Source organism: Schistocerca americana, chromosome 6 (genome assembly GCF_021461395.2).
Source record: "Schistocerca americana isolate TAMUIC-IGC-003095 chromosome 6, iqSchAmer2.1, whole genome shotgun sequence".
NCBI lineage: Eukaryota > Metazoa > Arthropoda > Insecta > Orthoptera > Acrididae > Schistocerca > Schistocerca americana.
The window spans coordinates 330606686-330626467 of NC_060124.1; the positions used below are offsets into that span (position 1 = coordinate 330606686).

Consider the following 19782-nt stretch of genomic DNA (forward strand, 5'->3'; position numbering starts at 1 on the left):
GGGGAAGTAATCTGTAATTATTTCCTCCCGCATAGATTCTCCAACTATAAGGGTTGTCAACAAATTAAAGACTGTTTTCATTTTAAAAACCAAGAAAATTTTATTTGTGCGAAATTTGTACCTCACATTGTTCATGCATGGCTACACTGTTTTTCTGTGTAGTCGCCAGCAAGTTCGATGCACCTCTTGAGTTCAGAAATGAGAGTCTTGACCCCTTTGTCAAAAAATCTCCCACCTTGGTCTGCAATCAACTTGACAACTCTACCTGGGCCTCCTCATTGGCCGAGAAGAGTTTTCTGGACTGTTTCATCACCTGTAATGATTCCCTTTCAAAACCGTCCAAAAATTTCTGAGCACTCTCCATATGATTATCCTTATGAACCATTTTCAGCACCCAACAAGTGCACACCTCCGTGTATCCCAGTTTTTTATTTAAAAGGTTTGGATCATTGATTTTCTGACTTCTGGAATCAAAATTGTGAGGTCCTGGACTGTCAGATGGTAGTGTTAATGAAGTTTAGCCTCATTTTTCTCAAACGACACACCATCAATTGAAGACCTCCTTCCCCTTTCATCCATGTCATGCACACTGGTTCTTCTGCTCGAGAACTCAGTACACTGCTTGCTAACATTACACAGTTTAATCATAGTACCACAAATGGCAGTCAGAGAATGATGAGTTTCTACTTCGCATTAACAAAGCAAATAACTACATGCATCTGACATTTTGTGCGAGACGGCAGCAGACTGTCCATCTCTAACAGCAGCCACAGCCAGACTGAATAGACTACCAAGCCACATGACCATCTGTTGTGGATAGGGAAGCCCGCGCTACAAGCTAGTGTTGCCAATTAGTGAAAAATTTCATCCATACCGCCGCAAATAACAAATGGCCTTCAGTTCTTGGACAACACTAGTAAACAGATAGTATACAACTCCTATGTCAAATCATCTCAGTGTTCTTCTCTAGCCTGCTGTATATATTTTTTATTCTCCCCCTTTCTTGTTCTTTCTGTGTCCCCATGAAGGTGTTATATCTTACTGCATGTAACTTAGTCTCATTAGTGCTGTTAAAGGTTTATGTAACAGAACTGTAATTCTTGTCTTTCAGGTCACAGATATGATGGTAGCGAACAGCTCAAATCTGATAATCACAGTAAAACCTGCAAATCAGCGTACGGTGGCAGCTCCTCGGCGTGGTTCTTTTTCGAGAAATTCTCAGTTATCATCAGGCAGCCAACAGTCAACAGCCACAACCGGGTCAGATGATGATCGATATGACCAGGATGAGATTGTGGATATGACGGGTGGCATGTCACTAGAAGGCGATGACATAGATGGAACCCATCACCAAACACATTCTCAGGGATTACGTCCAGATGATGGTGTTCTTCACCTTTGACTTTCTGCCTGTAAGGTAAGAATATGTTCAATTTTAGACTGAGCAATTACTCACTTTGTCCTTTTGATAGGAATGTATGTAATAGTTTTGCATCTGTGACACTGCTGAGCAGAATCACAAAAAGGTATTATTGTGTTACCAGAATAAATTTAGGGATATAAATCTTTGCCCTTATTTGAACAATTTTTAGGGTCTGGTTGTAAATGGAATTCTTCTACTTCAAAAAACAAGTAACAGATGTTGTGAGCAGTTGAAGTCATACAGTAGACCTTGTTCAGACATTTAAATGGTGATTTACAGTGGAGTACAGAAACAACATCGATCTTGATTATGACGGGGTTTTCTGAATCCAAGGAGCATCTTACTGCATTATTTTAGCACTGAAATTATTATCCATCTGTGACAGCCTGTCAATTCGGTGATGTGATGGCGTTATCACCAATCACCCTGAAGGTCAGAGAAAGAGACAGTTTCCCTTTGCATGTTGCAATTGAGGAAATTAAAATGATTATTGTATCATCAAAATAAATGATGCATTGAACAAATCCTACAAATGTAGATAATAGTGTTCATGTGACAACTCTTTATCCAGTGTCAGTGTTACCATGAAATTTTGTGGTACAACCTGAGCATATTGTACTAAGTAAGAAACCTGGCAGGATTCATTTGGAAACAAAGGCAGTGTGCTCAGTTTTAATCAGATAGCAGAAACCTGATACTGAAAAGAATAATGCTTGAGTGCAGATCCATCCAGCTGCTGTCAATTTATTTATGGAGTTCTTTGAACACTGGGTGCTAAAGGTGACCAGTAAAAGGCCAGCGAAGTGGCACCGCTATGTGGATGATATCTTTGTAATATGGACTTAACAGTGAAGAAGGGCTGAACATCTTCTTGGTACATCTCAATGGTATTAACCCAAAGATACAGTTTCTGATTGAGAAAGTGAGCAATCATCTACTTAATTTTTCTGATGTATGTGTAATTAAATGTGTGGTGGGATTCTGGGCCACAAGGTATACAGATAAGACACACACACACACACACACACACACCGGTCAATATCTCCACAAGGAATCAAACCATCGTCCTAGACAAAGAAAAGTGTCATTAAAACAGGCAACAAAATTTTGTGAGCCAGTGAATTTGCAGGATGAATTAAATTACTTAGCATCAGATTTCAAGAGAAATGGATATGCTAGTAATGAGATTGATTGAGCACTCCATCAAAGAAAAGAAGTCGAAAGTATTGAGCGACAATGGCTGCCATCTGGAAACAATTTTTCTCCCTTCCATTAATAAAATTATGGATGGCATCAGGAATGTTTTTGACCAAGTATGGAGACAAAATGATTTTACACCCACCAAGAAGATTAATGAATATTTAAGAACCGAAAAAGTTGCACAGCACCCCCCCCCCCCCCCCCTCCCACAACACATGGGCTGTATAAAACCCTGTGCAGTTGCAGTCAAGTATATATTGGAACCATAAAAAGAAGCATAAACACCTGCATAGTTGAACACAAAAGGAACTATTGTGTAGTACATACTGAAAAATAAGCTGTAGCAAAACACATTTTTTTGAGGTGGTAACCACAAAATAAAATTCAGTGAGACGAATGCTTTAGCAAGGACATCGCATTATCGTGCATGCATGTATAGAGAAGCAATAGAAATTCATAAACACCATAATTATTTTAGTAGTAAAGACGGTCTGAAGTTAGGTAAAATATTGATGTTGACTTTGTGCTGATAGAATGACATCAATTACTTTGAATCAAGACTGCATTGACCAGGGCCTCTCAGATGGTAAGTTTTACCTGAATCAGGCGCTAGCTGTGAAAGCCTACGTACTACCAGCGTGTGTCTGAATTCATCTACATCTACATGGTTACTCTGCAAATCGCACTTAAGTGCGTGACAAAGGGTTCATTGAACCATCTTCACAATAATTCTATTATATTTTTATGATGATCATTTTTCCCTATGTAGGTCAACATCAATAAAATATTTTTGCTTTCAGACCAGAAAGTTGGTGATGGAAATTTCAGGAGAGGATCCCACGGTAATGAGAAACGCCTTTGTTTTAATTATGTCCATCCCAGTTCGTGTATCATGTGCATGATACTCTCACCCTATTTCTTGATGATACAAAATGTGCTGCCCTTCCTCGAGCTTTCTCGGTGTACTCCATTAACCCTATCTGGTAAGAATCCCACATTACGCTGCAGTACTCCAAAAGAGGACGGACAAATGTCAGTGGCAGGATCTCGGACTGTCAGAACTGTGGTTTATTGTTTAATAATATTGCCACTTGTTTCATGACCCATACCTAAATGCAGATATGATATTGGTGGGTTCAGAAGGGCCATACTCAATGTCACACAGATCACAGTGGGTCTGTGCTGTTTGTCCAGGCAATTATTTGCTCTTTCAGCTGTGCACAATATACAGCCACATCACATTCCTTGAGCCAGGATGTGAGCTAGTTTGCAGCAAGATAAGTATTGACATAGACAGTGTGATGTCTGGAGCACCATAGACTGTCAGCGCAGTGGCCACGTTGGGGTTTCCCTTGATGTGCACAGACAGAGCTGCACCCAGTGGCAACACTGTACATAGGAGTGGCATGATGTCATCTTTTCGGGCAAGAAAATTTAGAATTATACAAAAATATTTGCTGCTTTTTGAAAATTGGTGCTGATCATTGCTGTGTTCGATAGAGCCAAAGTCAATATGGGTTTAAAAATTGGACTTCTAGTGTAATTTTTCAACATTTCTACTGGCTTCTTCTAAACCAAATGTGAATATCAAGTTTTTAGGGTACTTTTTACAATAATATATTTTGTACTTGATTATAGACTATCAAAAACCACCCGCACAATAGGCAAAGTCTGTTTTCTCAAAGGTATAGTTCCTCATTTAGTTACACTCCAGGAGTGCATATTTTCCCTATACCAAAGTCAGTGTTGCATTTGTGTCATTCTAATACTGAGAAACACAGTGGTGTGTAAGGCTCATTTAAGTCCTGCCACAGTCACAAGGAATACTTGCTTCGACTTGTCATTAACAAGCATCAGCTATCATCAAATATTGTAGACACTTGAATCATTATTGTACCTAATGGTGTGTTGTATGAAAGTCTGCAGTGCACTCATTGTAACCCCACCAACAGTTATGTCTTCTTTCATTTTGATTGCTGCTTTGCCAGTGATCACTGAGACAGTATACTATTAACATAATTTTCAATTAGAAAAAACATAAAGGATCACAGAATCATTTATTAAAATGACTGATTTTTGCACGTTTAAATGGCCATCTTTAGATTATGAGCACCACTTGGCTGGAGCTGGCTGCATGGCCAACAGCTGTGTGTGATCATAACTGTTACCGTTACTGTTGGAACCTCACACAGCTGTTTACAAAGCTGCCAGCTCCAGCTAAATGATACTCATAATCTGAATATGGCTGTTTAAATGTCCTGAAGCATGACATTTTAATAAATGATTCTGCGATCTTGGCTGTTTTTTTCTAATTGAACATAAAGAACAGATTACTGTTACCTCACTACCATGTTAGTTAAAATAAAAACATAATGTCTTGCATGCGCGCATCCACTCACACTCACACTCACACGCGCGTGCACGTGCACACATGCGCGGGTGCACACACAATTGCAATAATAATAATAATCATCATCTACATAATATTTGTTAGTGTATAGCACTTGTATTTTTATCTTTGTAGGTGATTGCCAGAAAGGTGACTGCAGGTGACTGACTGCTTCTGATGGCTGTGCAATGTATAAGTGCTCGAAGTGAATTGAAATGAACATGTCACCAGCCTTTACAAGCATACCAGAAACAAGGTTTGCTCTCAGCGTGTACATAGCTGACCCACAGCCAAATATGGCTTTGGGCACAACTTTTTTACTGCTGTCCTTTATTTATCGCCTTGCATTCCATTTTATCTAGTATTTTTAGATATCTATTGTGTATTTTATTTTTGTGTAACTTTATTAAGTAAAACAAAAGTAAGTACTCATGATGGTTATGTACATGACTGGCAGTCACTATCAAATATCCTGCAGGTGTTGTTTCTAAATACTTCATTTGTGTCCTGTTCCCTTCTGTGAAGTTGGAACATCTCAGCAACAATAACACCACCACGACACTCAGCATCTTCCTGGTTGTAGTAAGCTAGTGATTTTTTTTCTTTTTTTAAATCCCTGACCTCCATCATACCTAGGAAGATATAAATGGTTCATAAAATATTTCTTTGGCAATTTCCTGTTGCTTAAGAAAGAAACATAAAAAATTTGAAATATTGCTGGCAGCCTCTGATTGATTGATTAGGGCAAATCAGAGAGATGGATTCATTTTTGATGCTGGCATTTCTAAATCGATAAGTGCTGAGATTATCTGACATAATAGTCTTTTTGAAAAGGTATTTAGTGTCAATATTATCCTTCCAGGCACCTGACTGGTGCGCCTATTGAATAATTCCATCCTATGAAATTAAAATAGATTTTATAAAAAGACTTTTAATGAACTTGTGTGTGTAAGATGTTATTTTCTCATAGAAGATCATTTACTTGTTAAAAAATGAAACATTTCTAAAGTATATCTATAATATTTTTGTATGTAGTAGTCTATTGCAAGCAGTATGTTAATATTTCAGAGTATTATTGTTGCAATATGTAGTGTCTTTAAATATGATAAATTTAAACAGATGATGTTATTTATGAACTTAACAGTTCACTCATTGTAAGTACAGCAGTTTGTTTCAGTGTGTGTGCATTAATTGTTGATTTCTTGTGCAAAGTTCAGTAAGAACTGTTATTTTTTAATCTAAAGAGGTTTTATTCTAACCAAATTACTGAAAAATACAAATATAGAGGTTAATATTGGCTTTAGAATGTAGTGTTATTGAAACCACTTCGTCTTCAGCAAACAGTTAGTATTATTTGCTACAATGATATAAATTATTAAACTGGCAAAGCAAATCTGAACTAACCATTAAGAAATTTGTTGTTCTTGTACTTGCAAATTGAATCACAAGTTAGTACATCAACCCACTGCGGGTTACTGCCTTACTAGAGGCCTACAGTGCAGAATGCACACTGACTGATCTGTATCCATCCAGAATTACCAATAGTCATCCGTCCCATCGATTTTAAATAGTGTATGTAGTACATGCAGACTTAAAGGTGGCACTACTTATATTTGGCTTTACTGTACTATCATCATGAAATATTCTGATGCTTTAAATAAATGTGTATTGTGTGATAATAGTGAATATACATCTGAACAACTGCTGTTCCCTAAGCTCAAACAACAATGGACCTGTAGTGTGCATTTAAAGATTAAATTTACTGGAACAATACAGAATAAATGTAAAAGCAAATGCTGTGTAGCAAGTTTCCCTGCCTTTCTTCTTTGTTGTGAAACATTGTACCTTTGAAATAAGCCTGGAGGATGCTGCGGCAGAAGTTTTAGAAGTATGATGTTGTCTTCCTCAATTCTGATTGTTTGTACAGACATTTTGATCTTTGCCTTTTAAATGGTGTTTTTACATCACATCTAGTCCTGCTAGGAGCTGCAATACTGTATGTTCCAGCAGTCTTAAAGAAACTGCCTCATCTGTAATGTGAGTTGATGTAGTATTGGAGGTACTTGACACTGTTCTGTGGTTGTATTTGGCTGCACATATAAGGTTCACTAAGGGCACGAAGATTGTACATGTGCCATTCCAATGTTATCCCTGGTAAGACACACATTTTCATTTGTACAACAGCTTAAACAGCAATGGTTTATATCACTGGTTCTTATAGATATTCTGTGTGTGTTGAAGACATTATCACATCTTGTTTTAAAGCAATAATATTTACTGTGTTTACAGAAAACGGCAGTCTTTGCATCCATTATTTCAGCAGAATTTGTTGCTATCTCAAAAATAATTACATAATGTGTTAAGTTATTATGTATACAGATTCAGGCTTGAAAGAATTGCAGGTATTATCTTGTGTTGTAGGCATTTTTATTGCAGTATTAAGGAAGCTGTAAGAGATGAAAAGCAGCCTGGTGTTTGTGTAACCATCTGACACACTGTGGCAGTTGAATACATTTAATAATATTACACATTTATATGAGACAGGTGCAGATCCATTAAATGAAATAAAAGCAGGTGGTAGCTTCTCTGTTGTCAGTCATTGTACTGAATGTCACTGTTACCCATTGCCTTAAATCTTCTAGCAAAATTTTCTTAAAATGTATCAATAAACTATGACCATCAGTAGAGAAGCTTCATCTGAAACATTTGTTTTATTACTAATTTGTTTGAAATAATCAGTCTCATCAAACTATTGTCTCCTATCAAAGTTATAGACTATATTTAAGTACAGTTGTGATGAACTGATGCACCATTCAAAATAAATTGCTGACAGAATACTGAGTAGCGTTTGTTAGCATGTTGAAGACCTACTCTGCCAGCTTGCAGAATAAAAGTGTGACCAGTGTGATAACAGTGGCTGTTAATGGAGAAACATGCAGTTTGGGGAGCTATTTCTTTCTTTTTAGTGCAGAAAGGAAAATCCAAACAAAAAATAAAAGGCAATGTTTTAGCACTGTCAATCTGAAGCACTCCAAATTTGATGGTAAAGTAATTCTTACTTATGTTTGCATGTGTTGTTCATTGAAAATGCTGTCACCTCAGTGATTCAGCAACATTTATCTGAGAGCTTCAGATTAATTGTTTGTTTTGCAGAGTTGTTCCTTCACAACAAACAATACAGATGTACTTAAGTATTTTTGTGACATTCCAAAAGTAGTCAATAACTGTGGTGAATGTAATGTTTTTATTATTTTGGAATATAACATTTAAAAGGCAGCTGGCATTTGTGTACTGATGTACTTGTGTGTGTGTGTGTGTGTGTGTGTGTGTAAAGAAGCAACCAACCAACATTAAAAAAGTGTAAAATTTATAAGTTCATCTATGAACTGTTGAATGTGTCTATTTACAATGTATATGCCTTTGCTATTCCAAATCAAAATGAAGATACAGAAATGTACATTTTTACTTGTCAATAAAATTTACATGAATTTCTGTACTCTATGGACATGTTTATTTATTTAATGAACCAATTATAGATGCTATTTTACTTTCCATATTGAGAGATATTAATTTTGGAGTTGTAATTGCAGTTTTGAAGCTCAAAATGCATATGTGAATTAGGATGGGCATACTTTTATGTACATGCTGAGCGGAAAATAAATATGAGGTCATACTGGTTATGGACATTGAGCACAATTTGTTACACACTTTTTGAACCAGAAAAACCAGCTTCATTGTCAATATCTCTGTGTAGAAAATATTGCTTGTGTAGACTCGATTTTCACAGGATGAAATAGAGTGGCACTAAATGAGAATTACATGTTGGATGTATGTAAGACAGTTCTACCTATTTTGCAACAACACTGTTGATAATTAAACTGGTATAAGGAACAGTTTTCTGTAATCACATTTCTAGTAGTTCGTTTAGACAACCCTCATTCCTTGTCTTCCCTACTACTGCCTTTGCTTAGTCCACAGAGTAGGAAATTGTGGTATCAGATAGTTAAACATTATGCTTTAATCCATACATTCTTTGGGTAAGTATGGAAATACTAGCTGCCTTCTCACTCTTCGTAATATTCACATGAAGTCTGGCATTTGCATAATATGGCAAAGCTAAGATGATAAACTGTATAATCTGATGATGTGAAGAGATAAATGATTAAATCTTACTAAAGGGGGAAAAAAAGAAAAGAAAATTTGGATTTAATTATCAGAGTGTTATGTTTCACTTCATAGGAAGAGACAAAGCAGCATGTTGTAGGTCAAGGAGCAAAGAGTCCTTGCTTCATGTGGTATGACTTGAAATTCAGTGATACTAATATTCATATACTTAAAGTATTTTTAAATGAACAGTTTCAGAGAGAATTCCACCAAGCAGAAACAATGAATTATTGGGAACCAATAGGTAAATAACTGAAAAAATGCACTAGTTTCAGACCATAAGTTACTGTGTAGTTACAGCTTGGAACCAAGCAGTCAAGACTTAGAGTTGTATTAATGTCTCAATAATCTCCAGTTTATTTGACTGCATTGGAATGTAACTTAATTCAGAAGTTTTGACGAGAAATTTGGGTGATTTACAACTCGCCTGGTGAAATCAATAAAAATTCCAGCAGCATCGACATGGGAGGAATCTGCAGAAATTTATTGAAGAAGAGGCAAGATTCCATATTTGCCATTTTTTTATATAGCTGATTAGTTCAATGTGCAAACATGTTGGCCCCAAGAAATAGTTATCCAGTCAATATTTCTTGATGGTAGGTTACTGTCGTGCCTTAAAGGTAAGCATATTTCATTACTATATCCAAAGTAAATCTTTTCATGTTATTAATATGGCTCAGTTCAGCCAAGTTGTAAAAGCTAAGGACTGAACCAAAAATGGTCCTCAACTTCCTGGTTTCACACAATATTGTGTAGCTGAACTACAGAACCTTTCTGTAGCACATTAAGGGCTATAAAACTTAGTGACAAAATAAACATGGGGTAGTCTTATTTAAGCAGTGCTCTATAAAATTTGACATCCACCAAGCTTTCAAACCAAAGCCAAAACTGCCACCACAACAACTAGAAATAAGTGAGAAGTCTGAAATTAGTAAAAAGTCTACCCCAGACTCCAGGAGATCCTGTGAGAATCAATGGTGCAGAATGTAATTTGGTTGCTTTTATTTTATTTTTATTTGGTCAAATCTCTCAAGCATTTCACAAGGCACTGTCTGAATTGGCCAACTCATACAAATACCTCAATGTAACACTTTGTAGGAATGTGAAAAGGAATGATCACATAGGTTCAGTTGGGGTAAAGCAAGTGCTAGAATTTAGTTTATCAGTAGAATACAGAGAAAATGCAATCAGTCTGCAAATGAGATTCCTTACAGATAACTAGTGCAACCCATTCTAGAATACTGCTCAGACAGACTCTGGTACATACATGTAAACTATCCCGAGAAAGCCTATGTGCAAAGGTCCAAGAACGGGCTTTAAATGATGGCATGATGAATATACTACAACCCTCTATGTATTGTTCTCATAGAAATTGTGGAGACAAGATGAGACTAATTACAGAATCACAGAGACATTTAAACAGTAATTCTTCCTGTGCTCCATAGGTGAATGGAACAGGAAGAAAGCCAATATCTGATACAAGGAGGCAAAGGAAAAATAAAGTGCAGTTGCGTGTTTTCCTTTCAAGAAAATTATTTAAAAGTAGGAATTACACAGGTTTTTAACACAATTTGAATTGTAACTTTTTAATGGCTACTTGCATGTCACCATTTGTCTTCCAAATATTAAAAATACTCCATACTCCCCCCTCCCTTACAGACTACTATACAGGTGCCCTTGCAATGAGACATTCTCTCTGCCATGCACTTCAGTGGTTTGCAGAGTGTAGATGTAGATGAGAGCTCTGTAGATACTTAAGTTTAATATATGAGTAATTCCCAAAGGTGAATAGAATAAACCAATCAAGGAAGTCATACACAAGGGGAGTATGTTGTTAAATAGACACTTCTCTACTGGAAAAAACCTATTGCTTCATGAACTGAGACATAATATGAAGTTTTAATTATATTTCAGCATAAATAGCAAGTTACAGATCAGTTGCAAATAATCATAGACTTGTAAGATGCAAAGTTAGTAACAAACAAACAGGGGAGTCAGTCAGAAATGTTAGTTCTGAAAATTTATTTAAGAATACACATGTATATCATTTATGCCATAAACAGTGACAAACAACATCAATATATTTAAAAACTAGTGTTACTGAAATCCCAAAATCTGCTTTAATATACAGGGTTATTACAAATGATTGAAACGATTTCACAGCTCTACAATAACTTTATTATTTGAGATATTTTCACAATGCTTTGCACACACATACAAAAACTCAAAAAGTTTTTTTAGGCATTCACAAATGTTCGATACGTGCCACTTTAGTGATTCGGCAGACATCAAGCCGATAATCAAGTTCCTCCCACACTCAGCGCAGCATGTCCCCATCAATGAGTTCGAAAGCATTGTTGATGCGAGCTCGCAGTTCTGGCACGTTTCTTGGTAGAGGAGGTTTAAACACTGAATCTTTCACATAACCCCACAGAAAGAAATCGCATGGGATTAAGTCAGGAGAGCGTGGTGGCCATGACATGAATTGCTGATCATGATCTCCACCACGACCGATCCATCGGTTTTCCAATCTCCTGTTTAAGAAATGCCGAACGTCATGATGGAAGTGCGGTGGAGCACCATCCTGTGGTACGTTTAGCTCCCTGCTTGCTTTATTCGTCGACTTCCGTGGGCTACGCGTGAAACTTGCCCGCACGCGTTCAACTGTTTCTTCGCTCACTGCAGGCCGACCCGTTGATTTCCCCTTACAGAGGCATCCAGAAGCTTTAAACTGCACATACCATCGCCGAATGGAGTTAGCAGTTGGTGGATCTTTGTTGAACTTCGTCCTTAAGTGTCATTGCACTGTTATGACTGACTGATGTGAGTGCATTTCAAGCACGACATACGCTTTCTCGGCTCCTGTCGCCATTTTGTCTCACTGCGCTCTCAAGCGCTCTGGCGGCAGAAACCTGAAGTGCGGCTTCAGCCGAACAAAACTTTGAGTTTTTCTACGTATCTGTAGTGTGTCATGACCATATGTCAATGAATGGAGCTACAGTGAATTTATGAAATCGCTTCAATCATTTGTAATAGCCCTGTATACAGGATGGATAAAAGAGAACTGGCCGCAAAGTAAGCGGGTTGTATGATAAGTCTGGTAAATTTCTATGAAAGAATGCAACAAGTTTGATTATTCCAAGTGTTGTATAAAGAATTTCAGCTGTGTTCAACATGTAGGTCATATTTGACAGTCATTTGAGTTGGTCAGTGTCTCGGCTGCAATTGATTTGGAGAAAACAGTGTCTTGTGCTGCTATTAAATATTTCCATTTGAAGGGTCAGACTGCAGCACAGATCAAAACAGAATTGGATGAGATCACATGGACTCTATACCATCACGGAAGACCATTTAATTTTGAATTAATGAATTTAAACCTGGTCGGACAAGCATCGAAGACAAAGCATGCTCTGGCCATCCAACTGAGATCACCAATTATGAAATCGCTGACAATATCCACATTATGGCAATGTGAGAGCACCATATAAAAATGTGTGACCTTGCCCAGACTGTAGACATATCAAGCGAGTGAGTATAATGTCCCGCATGGAGAATTGGCTGTGAAGAAGCCATGTGCAAGTGGGTGCCGTGATTGCTTATACTTACTTGACCAAAAGCTCATCCGGAACAACATTCAAGCACAATGTCTGATGATGTTTTGTCGCAATACCCAAAACTTTTGGTGCTGATTTGTGATTGTTGGTAAAATCTGGATCCCGAGTCAAAACAGCAGCCAAAACAATGGATAAAGGCTGGTGAAAATGCACTGAAGAAGGTAAGAACCATTCTGTCAGCTTGTAATGGCATGGCCACTGTTGTTCAGGATTCCCAAGGAATAATCCTCATAGATTACATGGAAAATTGCAGAACTATAACTGCACCCTATTATGCTTTACTGCTGAATCATTTTAAACTTGTGTTGACTGGGGTGGGATGTAAAAAAAAGTGCTCATTCACCAGGATAATGCACCATAACACATCAATGATAACAATGTCAAAAATGGGCTTTGAATTGGTTCCTCATCCACCCTGTTCACCAGATTTAAACCAGAATGCCCTCTTTGTTGTCCCTAAAGCAAAACTTTCGTTTGCTGGTAAGAAATTCTCACCAAAAAGAAAGTGATAATAGCAGCCAACAAGTATTTTTCAGAATTGGACAGAACCTATTTTTCTGATGGGATGAAAAAGCTGAAGGGTTGCTGGACCAAGTAGGTATCCTTCAAAGAAGACTGTTGAGGAGTAAGGTAAGTTGTTTATGAAGCAAACTTTTTTTTTCCTGTTTTTACCGATCTTATCAAACAATCTTTACATTTCACACATCTTAAAATAGACAAGCAAACTTATATCAACCTCCTCCTCAGGCAGATTATGAAAGATGGATTGTGTATCTTAAGATGCATGAAATATTGTCTGCGCCAGTTTTATTTTGTCCACACTATGTGTTTACTGACAGCTAGTTTTGGTCAGGTGGCCTCTTCAAGTCCCCTATATGTGAATAAAAATGTATAAGAAGATATTAAATGCCAGAGCAGTTTCACCATAACTATTTGGCCGGGTAGTCTCTCCTACATTTTTATTCTTATATAGCTTTGCTCTACATTTATTGTGCAATAGTTGTTGTTCCTTAATAAGTTTCTTTATAGAGACCGTATACCATGGAGGGTCTCTCCATCATGAACTGTTCTACAGGTAAATATCTGACCAGTGGTTGATCAGCTAATTTTCTATGTTTGCTTTCACACACTGTAACAGTTGGAGTGCACTCACACCAGTAGTTACCTCCACCAGACACCTGTCTAGTTGCTGAAAGTGAGTAGATAGAAGTGTATGTTGTGCTGAATTGGTTCAAATTAAAGTACTTAAAGCAAAATGCTATTGATCACTAGGTCTGAATAAATCACTGGAGTCAGTGCTATTGGGATCAAGTTCTATTACCGAAATGAACAACAGAGTAGGTGCTGCTGAACATTCGAATCTGAAAGTTATCAGTGACAGTATTACTAAAGAAGCGAAACAAATGGATGCTGACTTTCCTAAGCTGGTACCAGATCAGGCCCAAAAACAAACACTACCCCTACAAAACAACAATGGCATGTTCAACATACGAGGACCTATATGTTTACCCTGTTAATGTGGAACATTGTGAGTCAGTACAGACTTTTGGTTATCCTTCCACAATAACTGCAGACTTGGTAAGTGGGTGTGCTAGTACGGCCATGCGTTAACATGAGCACATGTGAGACCATAAATTTTGTCAAAATCAAGAGCAAGAATGTGGGTCTGTGGCAAAAAATGCAGACTGTAAGCAGAAACATTATTAACATCTCTGGATCTGGTCATGGCAATGTCAAAGAGACTGCAACTGGATAACTTGCCAAGTCATTGATTAAAATTATTTGAAATGAAGGGTGTGAAGGTGCATATTTAAAATTTAATGATGATGGGCCGAGGTATCATTTGCAATGTAGATGCCAGTCTGACAGAAGAGCAAAAATGGCTTGAACAGAATGTTCAGTTTCAGTAACTAGAGTGAGAGAGTTTTACGGAAACGCTGCTGAAAATGTTGGTGATGGAAGGCATCTGTATGAGTACTAATATTTAGGCATAACATTTAGGCAAAATAATGCTTTGCTTTTGTCTTGAGTTATGATGAGAGATTCACAGTAGAGCCATACACAGGTCCCGTGATACTTCCAGTGCCTCCCCTTTTGTTGCACAAAAAACCAGTACCGAAGTCAGCCAAAGTTGTGCCAACACTCTGGTGCCCATGTGAGTGTAATTCTGGCATAGACAGGTCTACTAAAATGTACATATTGCACATAGTGTCATTCACCAACAGACCACACTTGCCCAGTGTACATTAATCAAAAACATGTTAACTAAGTTATGGCATTTAATGACATGTCATTACAGGAAGCCTTTGTGTTAATAGATTATTTGCAGTCATTGCTCCCCCTCCGACCTCCCATTACTGTGCCCACACTGTAGTGGACCCTGCACATCAGAACTTCAGTAACATGACCACTGTTGCCCATTTCAACCAGCCTACACAAATGCTTCCTCATTTGCCACCATGAATATGCAGCGTAACACACCTGCTGGTGATAGACTTGGACAAGCTGTGCCTCTGTGTAGCTGACCACCATCATGGTCCATCCCAGATATTTGGCTCTATTAACTGTGCAAAATCTGAATCTGCCACAATACCACAGGCTAATAACAAAGACGGAAGCTAAAGTGGTACTGGTAAATGTATTTCGTGACATTATTACTGAAAATGTTACAGCTAAAAGAAAACAAATGATGAAATTTATTTTGTTGAACTGAGAATTTAAATACGGCAATAAATAACTTAGGCACCATGGACATGCAGACAACAACTGTGCACTGTGAAATTCCAATTCCAATTCCACTAGAGAAAACAATAAAATCATGTCAAGTTCAAGATTTTTTAGTAATAATTGGCTTAAGCAAGAGCAGTACTTCTATCTATTTCAACGTGTGCAGTATACTACAGGATTGGCCATTCCTCCTTAGCCAAAGCTAGAATGTGTTACACCATTATCAGTCTACATGGTGAGTGTGCTTAATGGAATAATGTTTTGGAATGCTCGCTCTGTAAACAACAAAAACAGTCTCTGTGCATTGTTGAGGGAATGCCATGTAGCTATGTATCTGACGGTCTATGCAATTCCTGAAGCCTGGCTGCAGCCTGGAACATATTTCAACGATTCTGATTACTGCATATATGGATGGGTTTAATGGATATGGAGGCACCAAAATACTAGTTAAGCATGACTTACAGCACACACAAATTGACCTCAGCCGGAAGAAGCAGTGAGTACCACAATACCCTCGAGAACCGTCACAGTGAATACACTTTTGTATACAGGGCTCCCACAGATGAAGTGTGAAAGCATGGGGTTAGGTCAGTTGCAGGAGAAATTTTTTTTTTTTTTTTTTAAGTCATCGGTCTTCTGACTGGTTTGCCACAGCCCAAAATGAATTTCTGACCTGTGCCAGCCTTTTCATCTGAGCATAGCAGTCGCAACCTATGTCCTCGCGTCATTTGTTAGATGTATTCCAGTCTCTGTTTTCCCCTAAGATTTTTACCATCTACAGCTCCCTTTAGTACCATGGAAGTTATCCCCTGTTGTCTTAACAGGTGTCCTGTCATTCTGTCCCTTCTTCTTGTCAGTGTATTCCAAATATTCCTTTCCTTGCCGATTCTGCGGAGATCCTCCTCATTGCTTACCTTATCAGTCCATCTTATTTTCAATATTCTTTTGTAGCACTGCATCTCAAATGCTTCAGTTCTCTTCTGTTCCCATTTTCCCACAGTCCATGTTTCACTATCATACAATGCTGTGCTCCAAACATACATTTTCAGAAGTTCATTCCTCAAATCAAAACCTACATTTGATACTAGCAGACTTTTCTTGGCCTGGAATCCCTTTTTGTCAATTTTGGTCTGCTTTTTATCTTCCTCACTCCATCCAACAAGGGTTATTTGCTGCCTATATAGCAGACTTCCTTAACTTTGCCTACTCTGTGATCACCAAATCCGATGATGTTAAGTTCCTCACTGCTCTCGTTTATGGTACTTCTCATTAGTTTCATATTTCTTCGATTTACTCTCAATCCATATTCTGTACCCATTAGACTGTTCATTCCATTCAACAGATTCTGTAATTCTTCTTTAGTTTCACTGACTATAGCAATATCATCAGTGAATCTTGTCACTGATATCCTTTCACTCAGAATTTTATTCTTGCACTAGAATGTTTCTTTTATTTCTGTCACTGCTTCTTTGATGTATAGATTGAATAGTAAGGCCGAAAGACTGCATTCCTGTTTTAAACCATTTGTAACCTGTGCACTTTGTTCTTGGTTCTCACTCTTATTGCTCCCTCTTGGTAGTTGTGCATATTGTGTATTACCTGTCTTTCCCTATAGCTTACCCGTACATTTCTCAGAATTTCTAATGTCATTCACCATTGTTGAATGCTTTTTCCAGGTCAACAAATCCTATGAATGTGTCTTAATTGTTCTTTGTCTTGCTTCCATTATCAACCTCAAGATCAGAATTGTCTCTCTGGTGCCTTTACCTTTCCTAAAACCGAACTGATTGTCATTTACTGCACCCTCAGTTTCATTTTCCATTCTTGTGTATATTATTCTTGTCAGCAACTTGGCTGCGAGATCTGTTAAGCTGATTCTGCAATAATTCTCACATTTGTCAGCTCTTGCTATCTTCGGAACTGTGTGGAAGATGATTTTCCTAAAGTCTCATGGTACATCACCAGTCTTGTACATAATACCCACCAACACGAATAATCATTTTGATGCCACTTCCCCCAGTGATTTTAGCAATTCTGATGAAATGTTATCTATTCCTTTTGCCTTATTCAATCTTTAAGTCTTTCGAAGCTCTTTTAAATTCTCCTTTTAATACTGGATCCCCTATCTCTTCTATGCTGATCCCTGTTTCTTCATCTATCATGTTGTTGCACATTTCTTCCCCATTGCAGAGGCCTTCGATGTACCCTTTTCACCAACCCACTCTCTCCTCTGAATTTAGCAGTGGAATTTCCAATGCACTCATAATGTTACTGCCCTTGTTTTTAATTTCACCAAAGGTTGTTTTGTCTTTTCCATATGCTGAGTCAATTCTTCTGACTTCCTTCTTTTGTTGATCAGCTGAAGTATTTCTTCTGTTACTCATGGTTTCTTCGAAGTTACCTTCTTTGTACCTATGTTTTTCTTCTCAATTTCTGTTATTGCCCATTTTAAAGGTATCATTTCCTTTTCAACTGAACTGCCTGCTGAGTTATTCTTTATTGCAGTGTCTATAGCCTCAGAGAACTCCACGCATACCCCTTCATTCCTTAGTACTTCCGTATCCCACTTCTTTGCATACTGATTCTATATATCTGCTGCTGGGTACCTCTTCCAATCCAGTATCTGATTTCAGAATCCCTACCTGACCATAATGTAATCTAAATGAAATCTTCCCATATCTGCCAGCCTTTTTCACTATTACTAGCATAAATTTATTACTGAACTCAATTAGTCTTTCTCCTCTCTCATTCCTAGTATCAAGCCCATTATTATATTTTTATCTCCCTTTACATACTGAATTATCCATTCAATATCCTTGTATACTTTCTCTATTTCTTCAGCTTCGGCTTGCGCTATATATATAAAAATAAAATCTGAACTATTGTTGTCAGTGTTGGTTTACTGTTGATTCTGATGAGAAAAACCCTATCACCAAACTGTTCACAGTTACTCACTTTCTGCCTTATCTTCCTATTCATAATGAATCCTACTCCTGTTATACCATTTCCTGCTGCTGATGATATTACCCTATACTCATCTGACCAGAAATCCTTGTCTCCTTTCCTTTTCACTTCACTGACCCCTTCTATATCTAGATTAAGCCTTAGAATTTTCCTTTTCAGATTTTCTAGCTACAAACTTCTGACACTCAATGCCCCAGCTCACAGGATGTTATCTTTCCACTGATTAATTAATCTTTTTCTCATGGTCACCTCCCCCTTGGCAGTCCCATCCCAGAGATCCAAATGGGGGAATAGTCTGGGATTTTTTGCCAATGGAGAGATCAGCATGGAATTGTATCAGTTACAGGCCCCATGACCTGTGGAGAAACATTGTAGCTTTAAAGCAGTGGTTTCCATTGCCTTCTGCATCCTCATGCTGTTGGTTTTTGTCAATTCTTCTACCTTCAGGGGCAAGGAGAGAGCCTGAACCTCTGTCTGCTTCTCTACCCTCTTTGACAAGGCTGTTGGCTGAATAAGTGTGACATTTTATGCTGAAAGTCTTTGACTGTCTTTGCTAATGATTTTATTAAAAATTTAAATGGTAATGGAGTTCGAACCAGGGTCTGAGGACATTTTGATTACTAATTAAAGATGCTACCCTAGACCATGGGTGCTCTGCAAGCAGTTTACCATCCAAAATTAATTATTGGGGACTTAAATGCTCAGCATCCAAGCTTGAATAATCTATGTGCTGATAGTCTAGGTAAAACAATAGCTGATGTAATAGACAATGAAAACCTAATAACAATTGGTGATAACTCACTGACTAAAATAAAGCAGCCACTAGATAGGAACAGTATGGTAGACAAATGTTTTGCCACTCCCAGTGTTGCATTGAATCTTACATGAGAGGTTGTTCATGACCCTACTGGGTCGAACCATCTACTTGCAATATCTTCATGTGAACAATGACATGCAAAGGCACAACTGAGTCAAATTATAAATTGAATACATATGAATGGCAAGCTGGATGAGATATATGGAAAAAGAGAGAGAGAAAAGAAATGAGAGTAATGGCTGTAATGGAGGACACCATACAAGACTACGCTAGTTTGTTGCATTTATAGAAGATGCAGCACATTCACTCATCTCTATATATAAACCATACATGCCGCATGAAAAGAAATCCCTTGTGTGATGGGATGACAACTGCAATACAACTGCAAAATCTCAAAGGAAAAAAAAGAGGGAAAGTTTGAAAAACCTAAATAGCTAAATACTATTATATGTTATTTGGGAAAAGATAAAAATGAGATCGGGAG

At 37.7% G+C, this 19782-nt stretch overlaps 1 protein-coding gene across 1 annotated transcript in view; it reads left to right on the forward strand.

The window, feature by feature from the left end:
- The window catches only part of LOC124619222 (partitioning defective protein 6), a 138802-nt gene extending 130289 nt beyond the window's left edge, over positions 1–8513 (forward strand). Inside the window, exons 5-6 of the mRNA XM_047145447.1 lie at positions 1112–1417; positions 5148–8513. Coding sequence (XP_047001403.1) covers positions 1112–1402 — 291 coding nt within the window. The 3' untranslated portion in view covers positions 1403–1417; positions 5148–8513. The remainder of the gene's footprint in view (positions 1–1111; positions 1418–5147) is intronic.
- The last annotated feature ends 11269 nt before the right edge of the window (positions 8514–19782 follow it).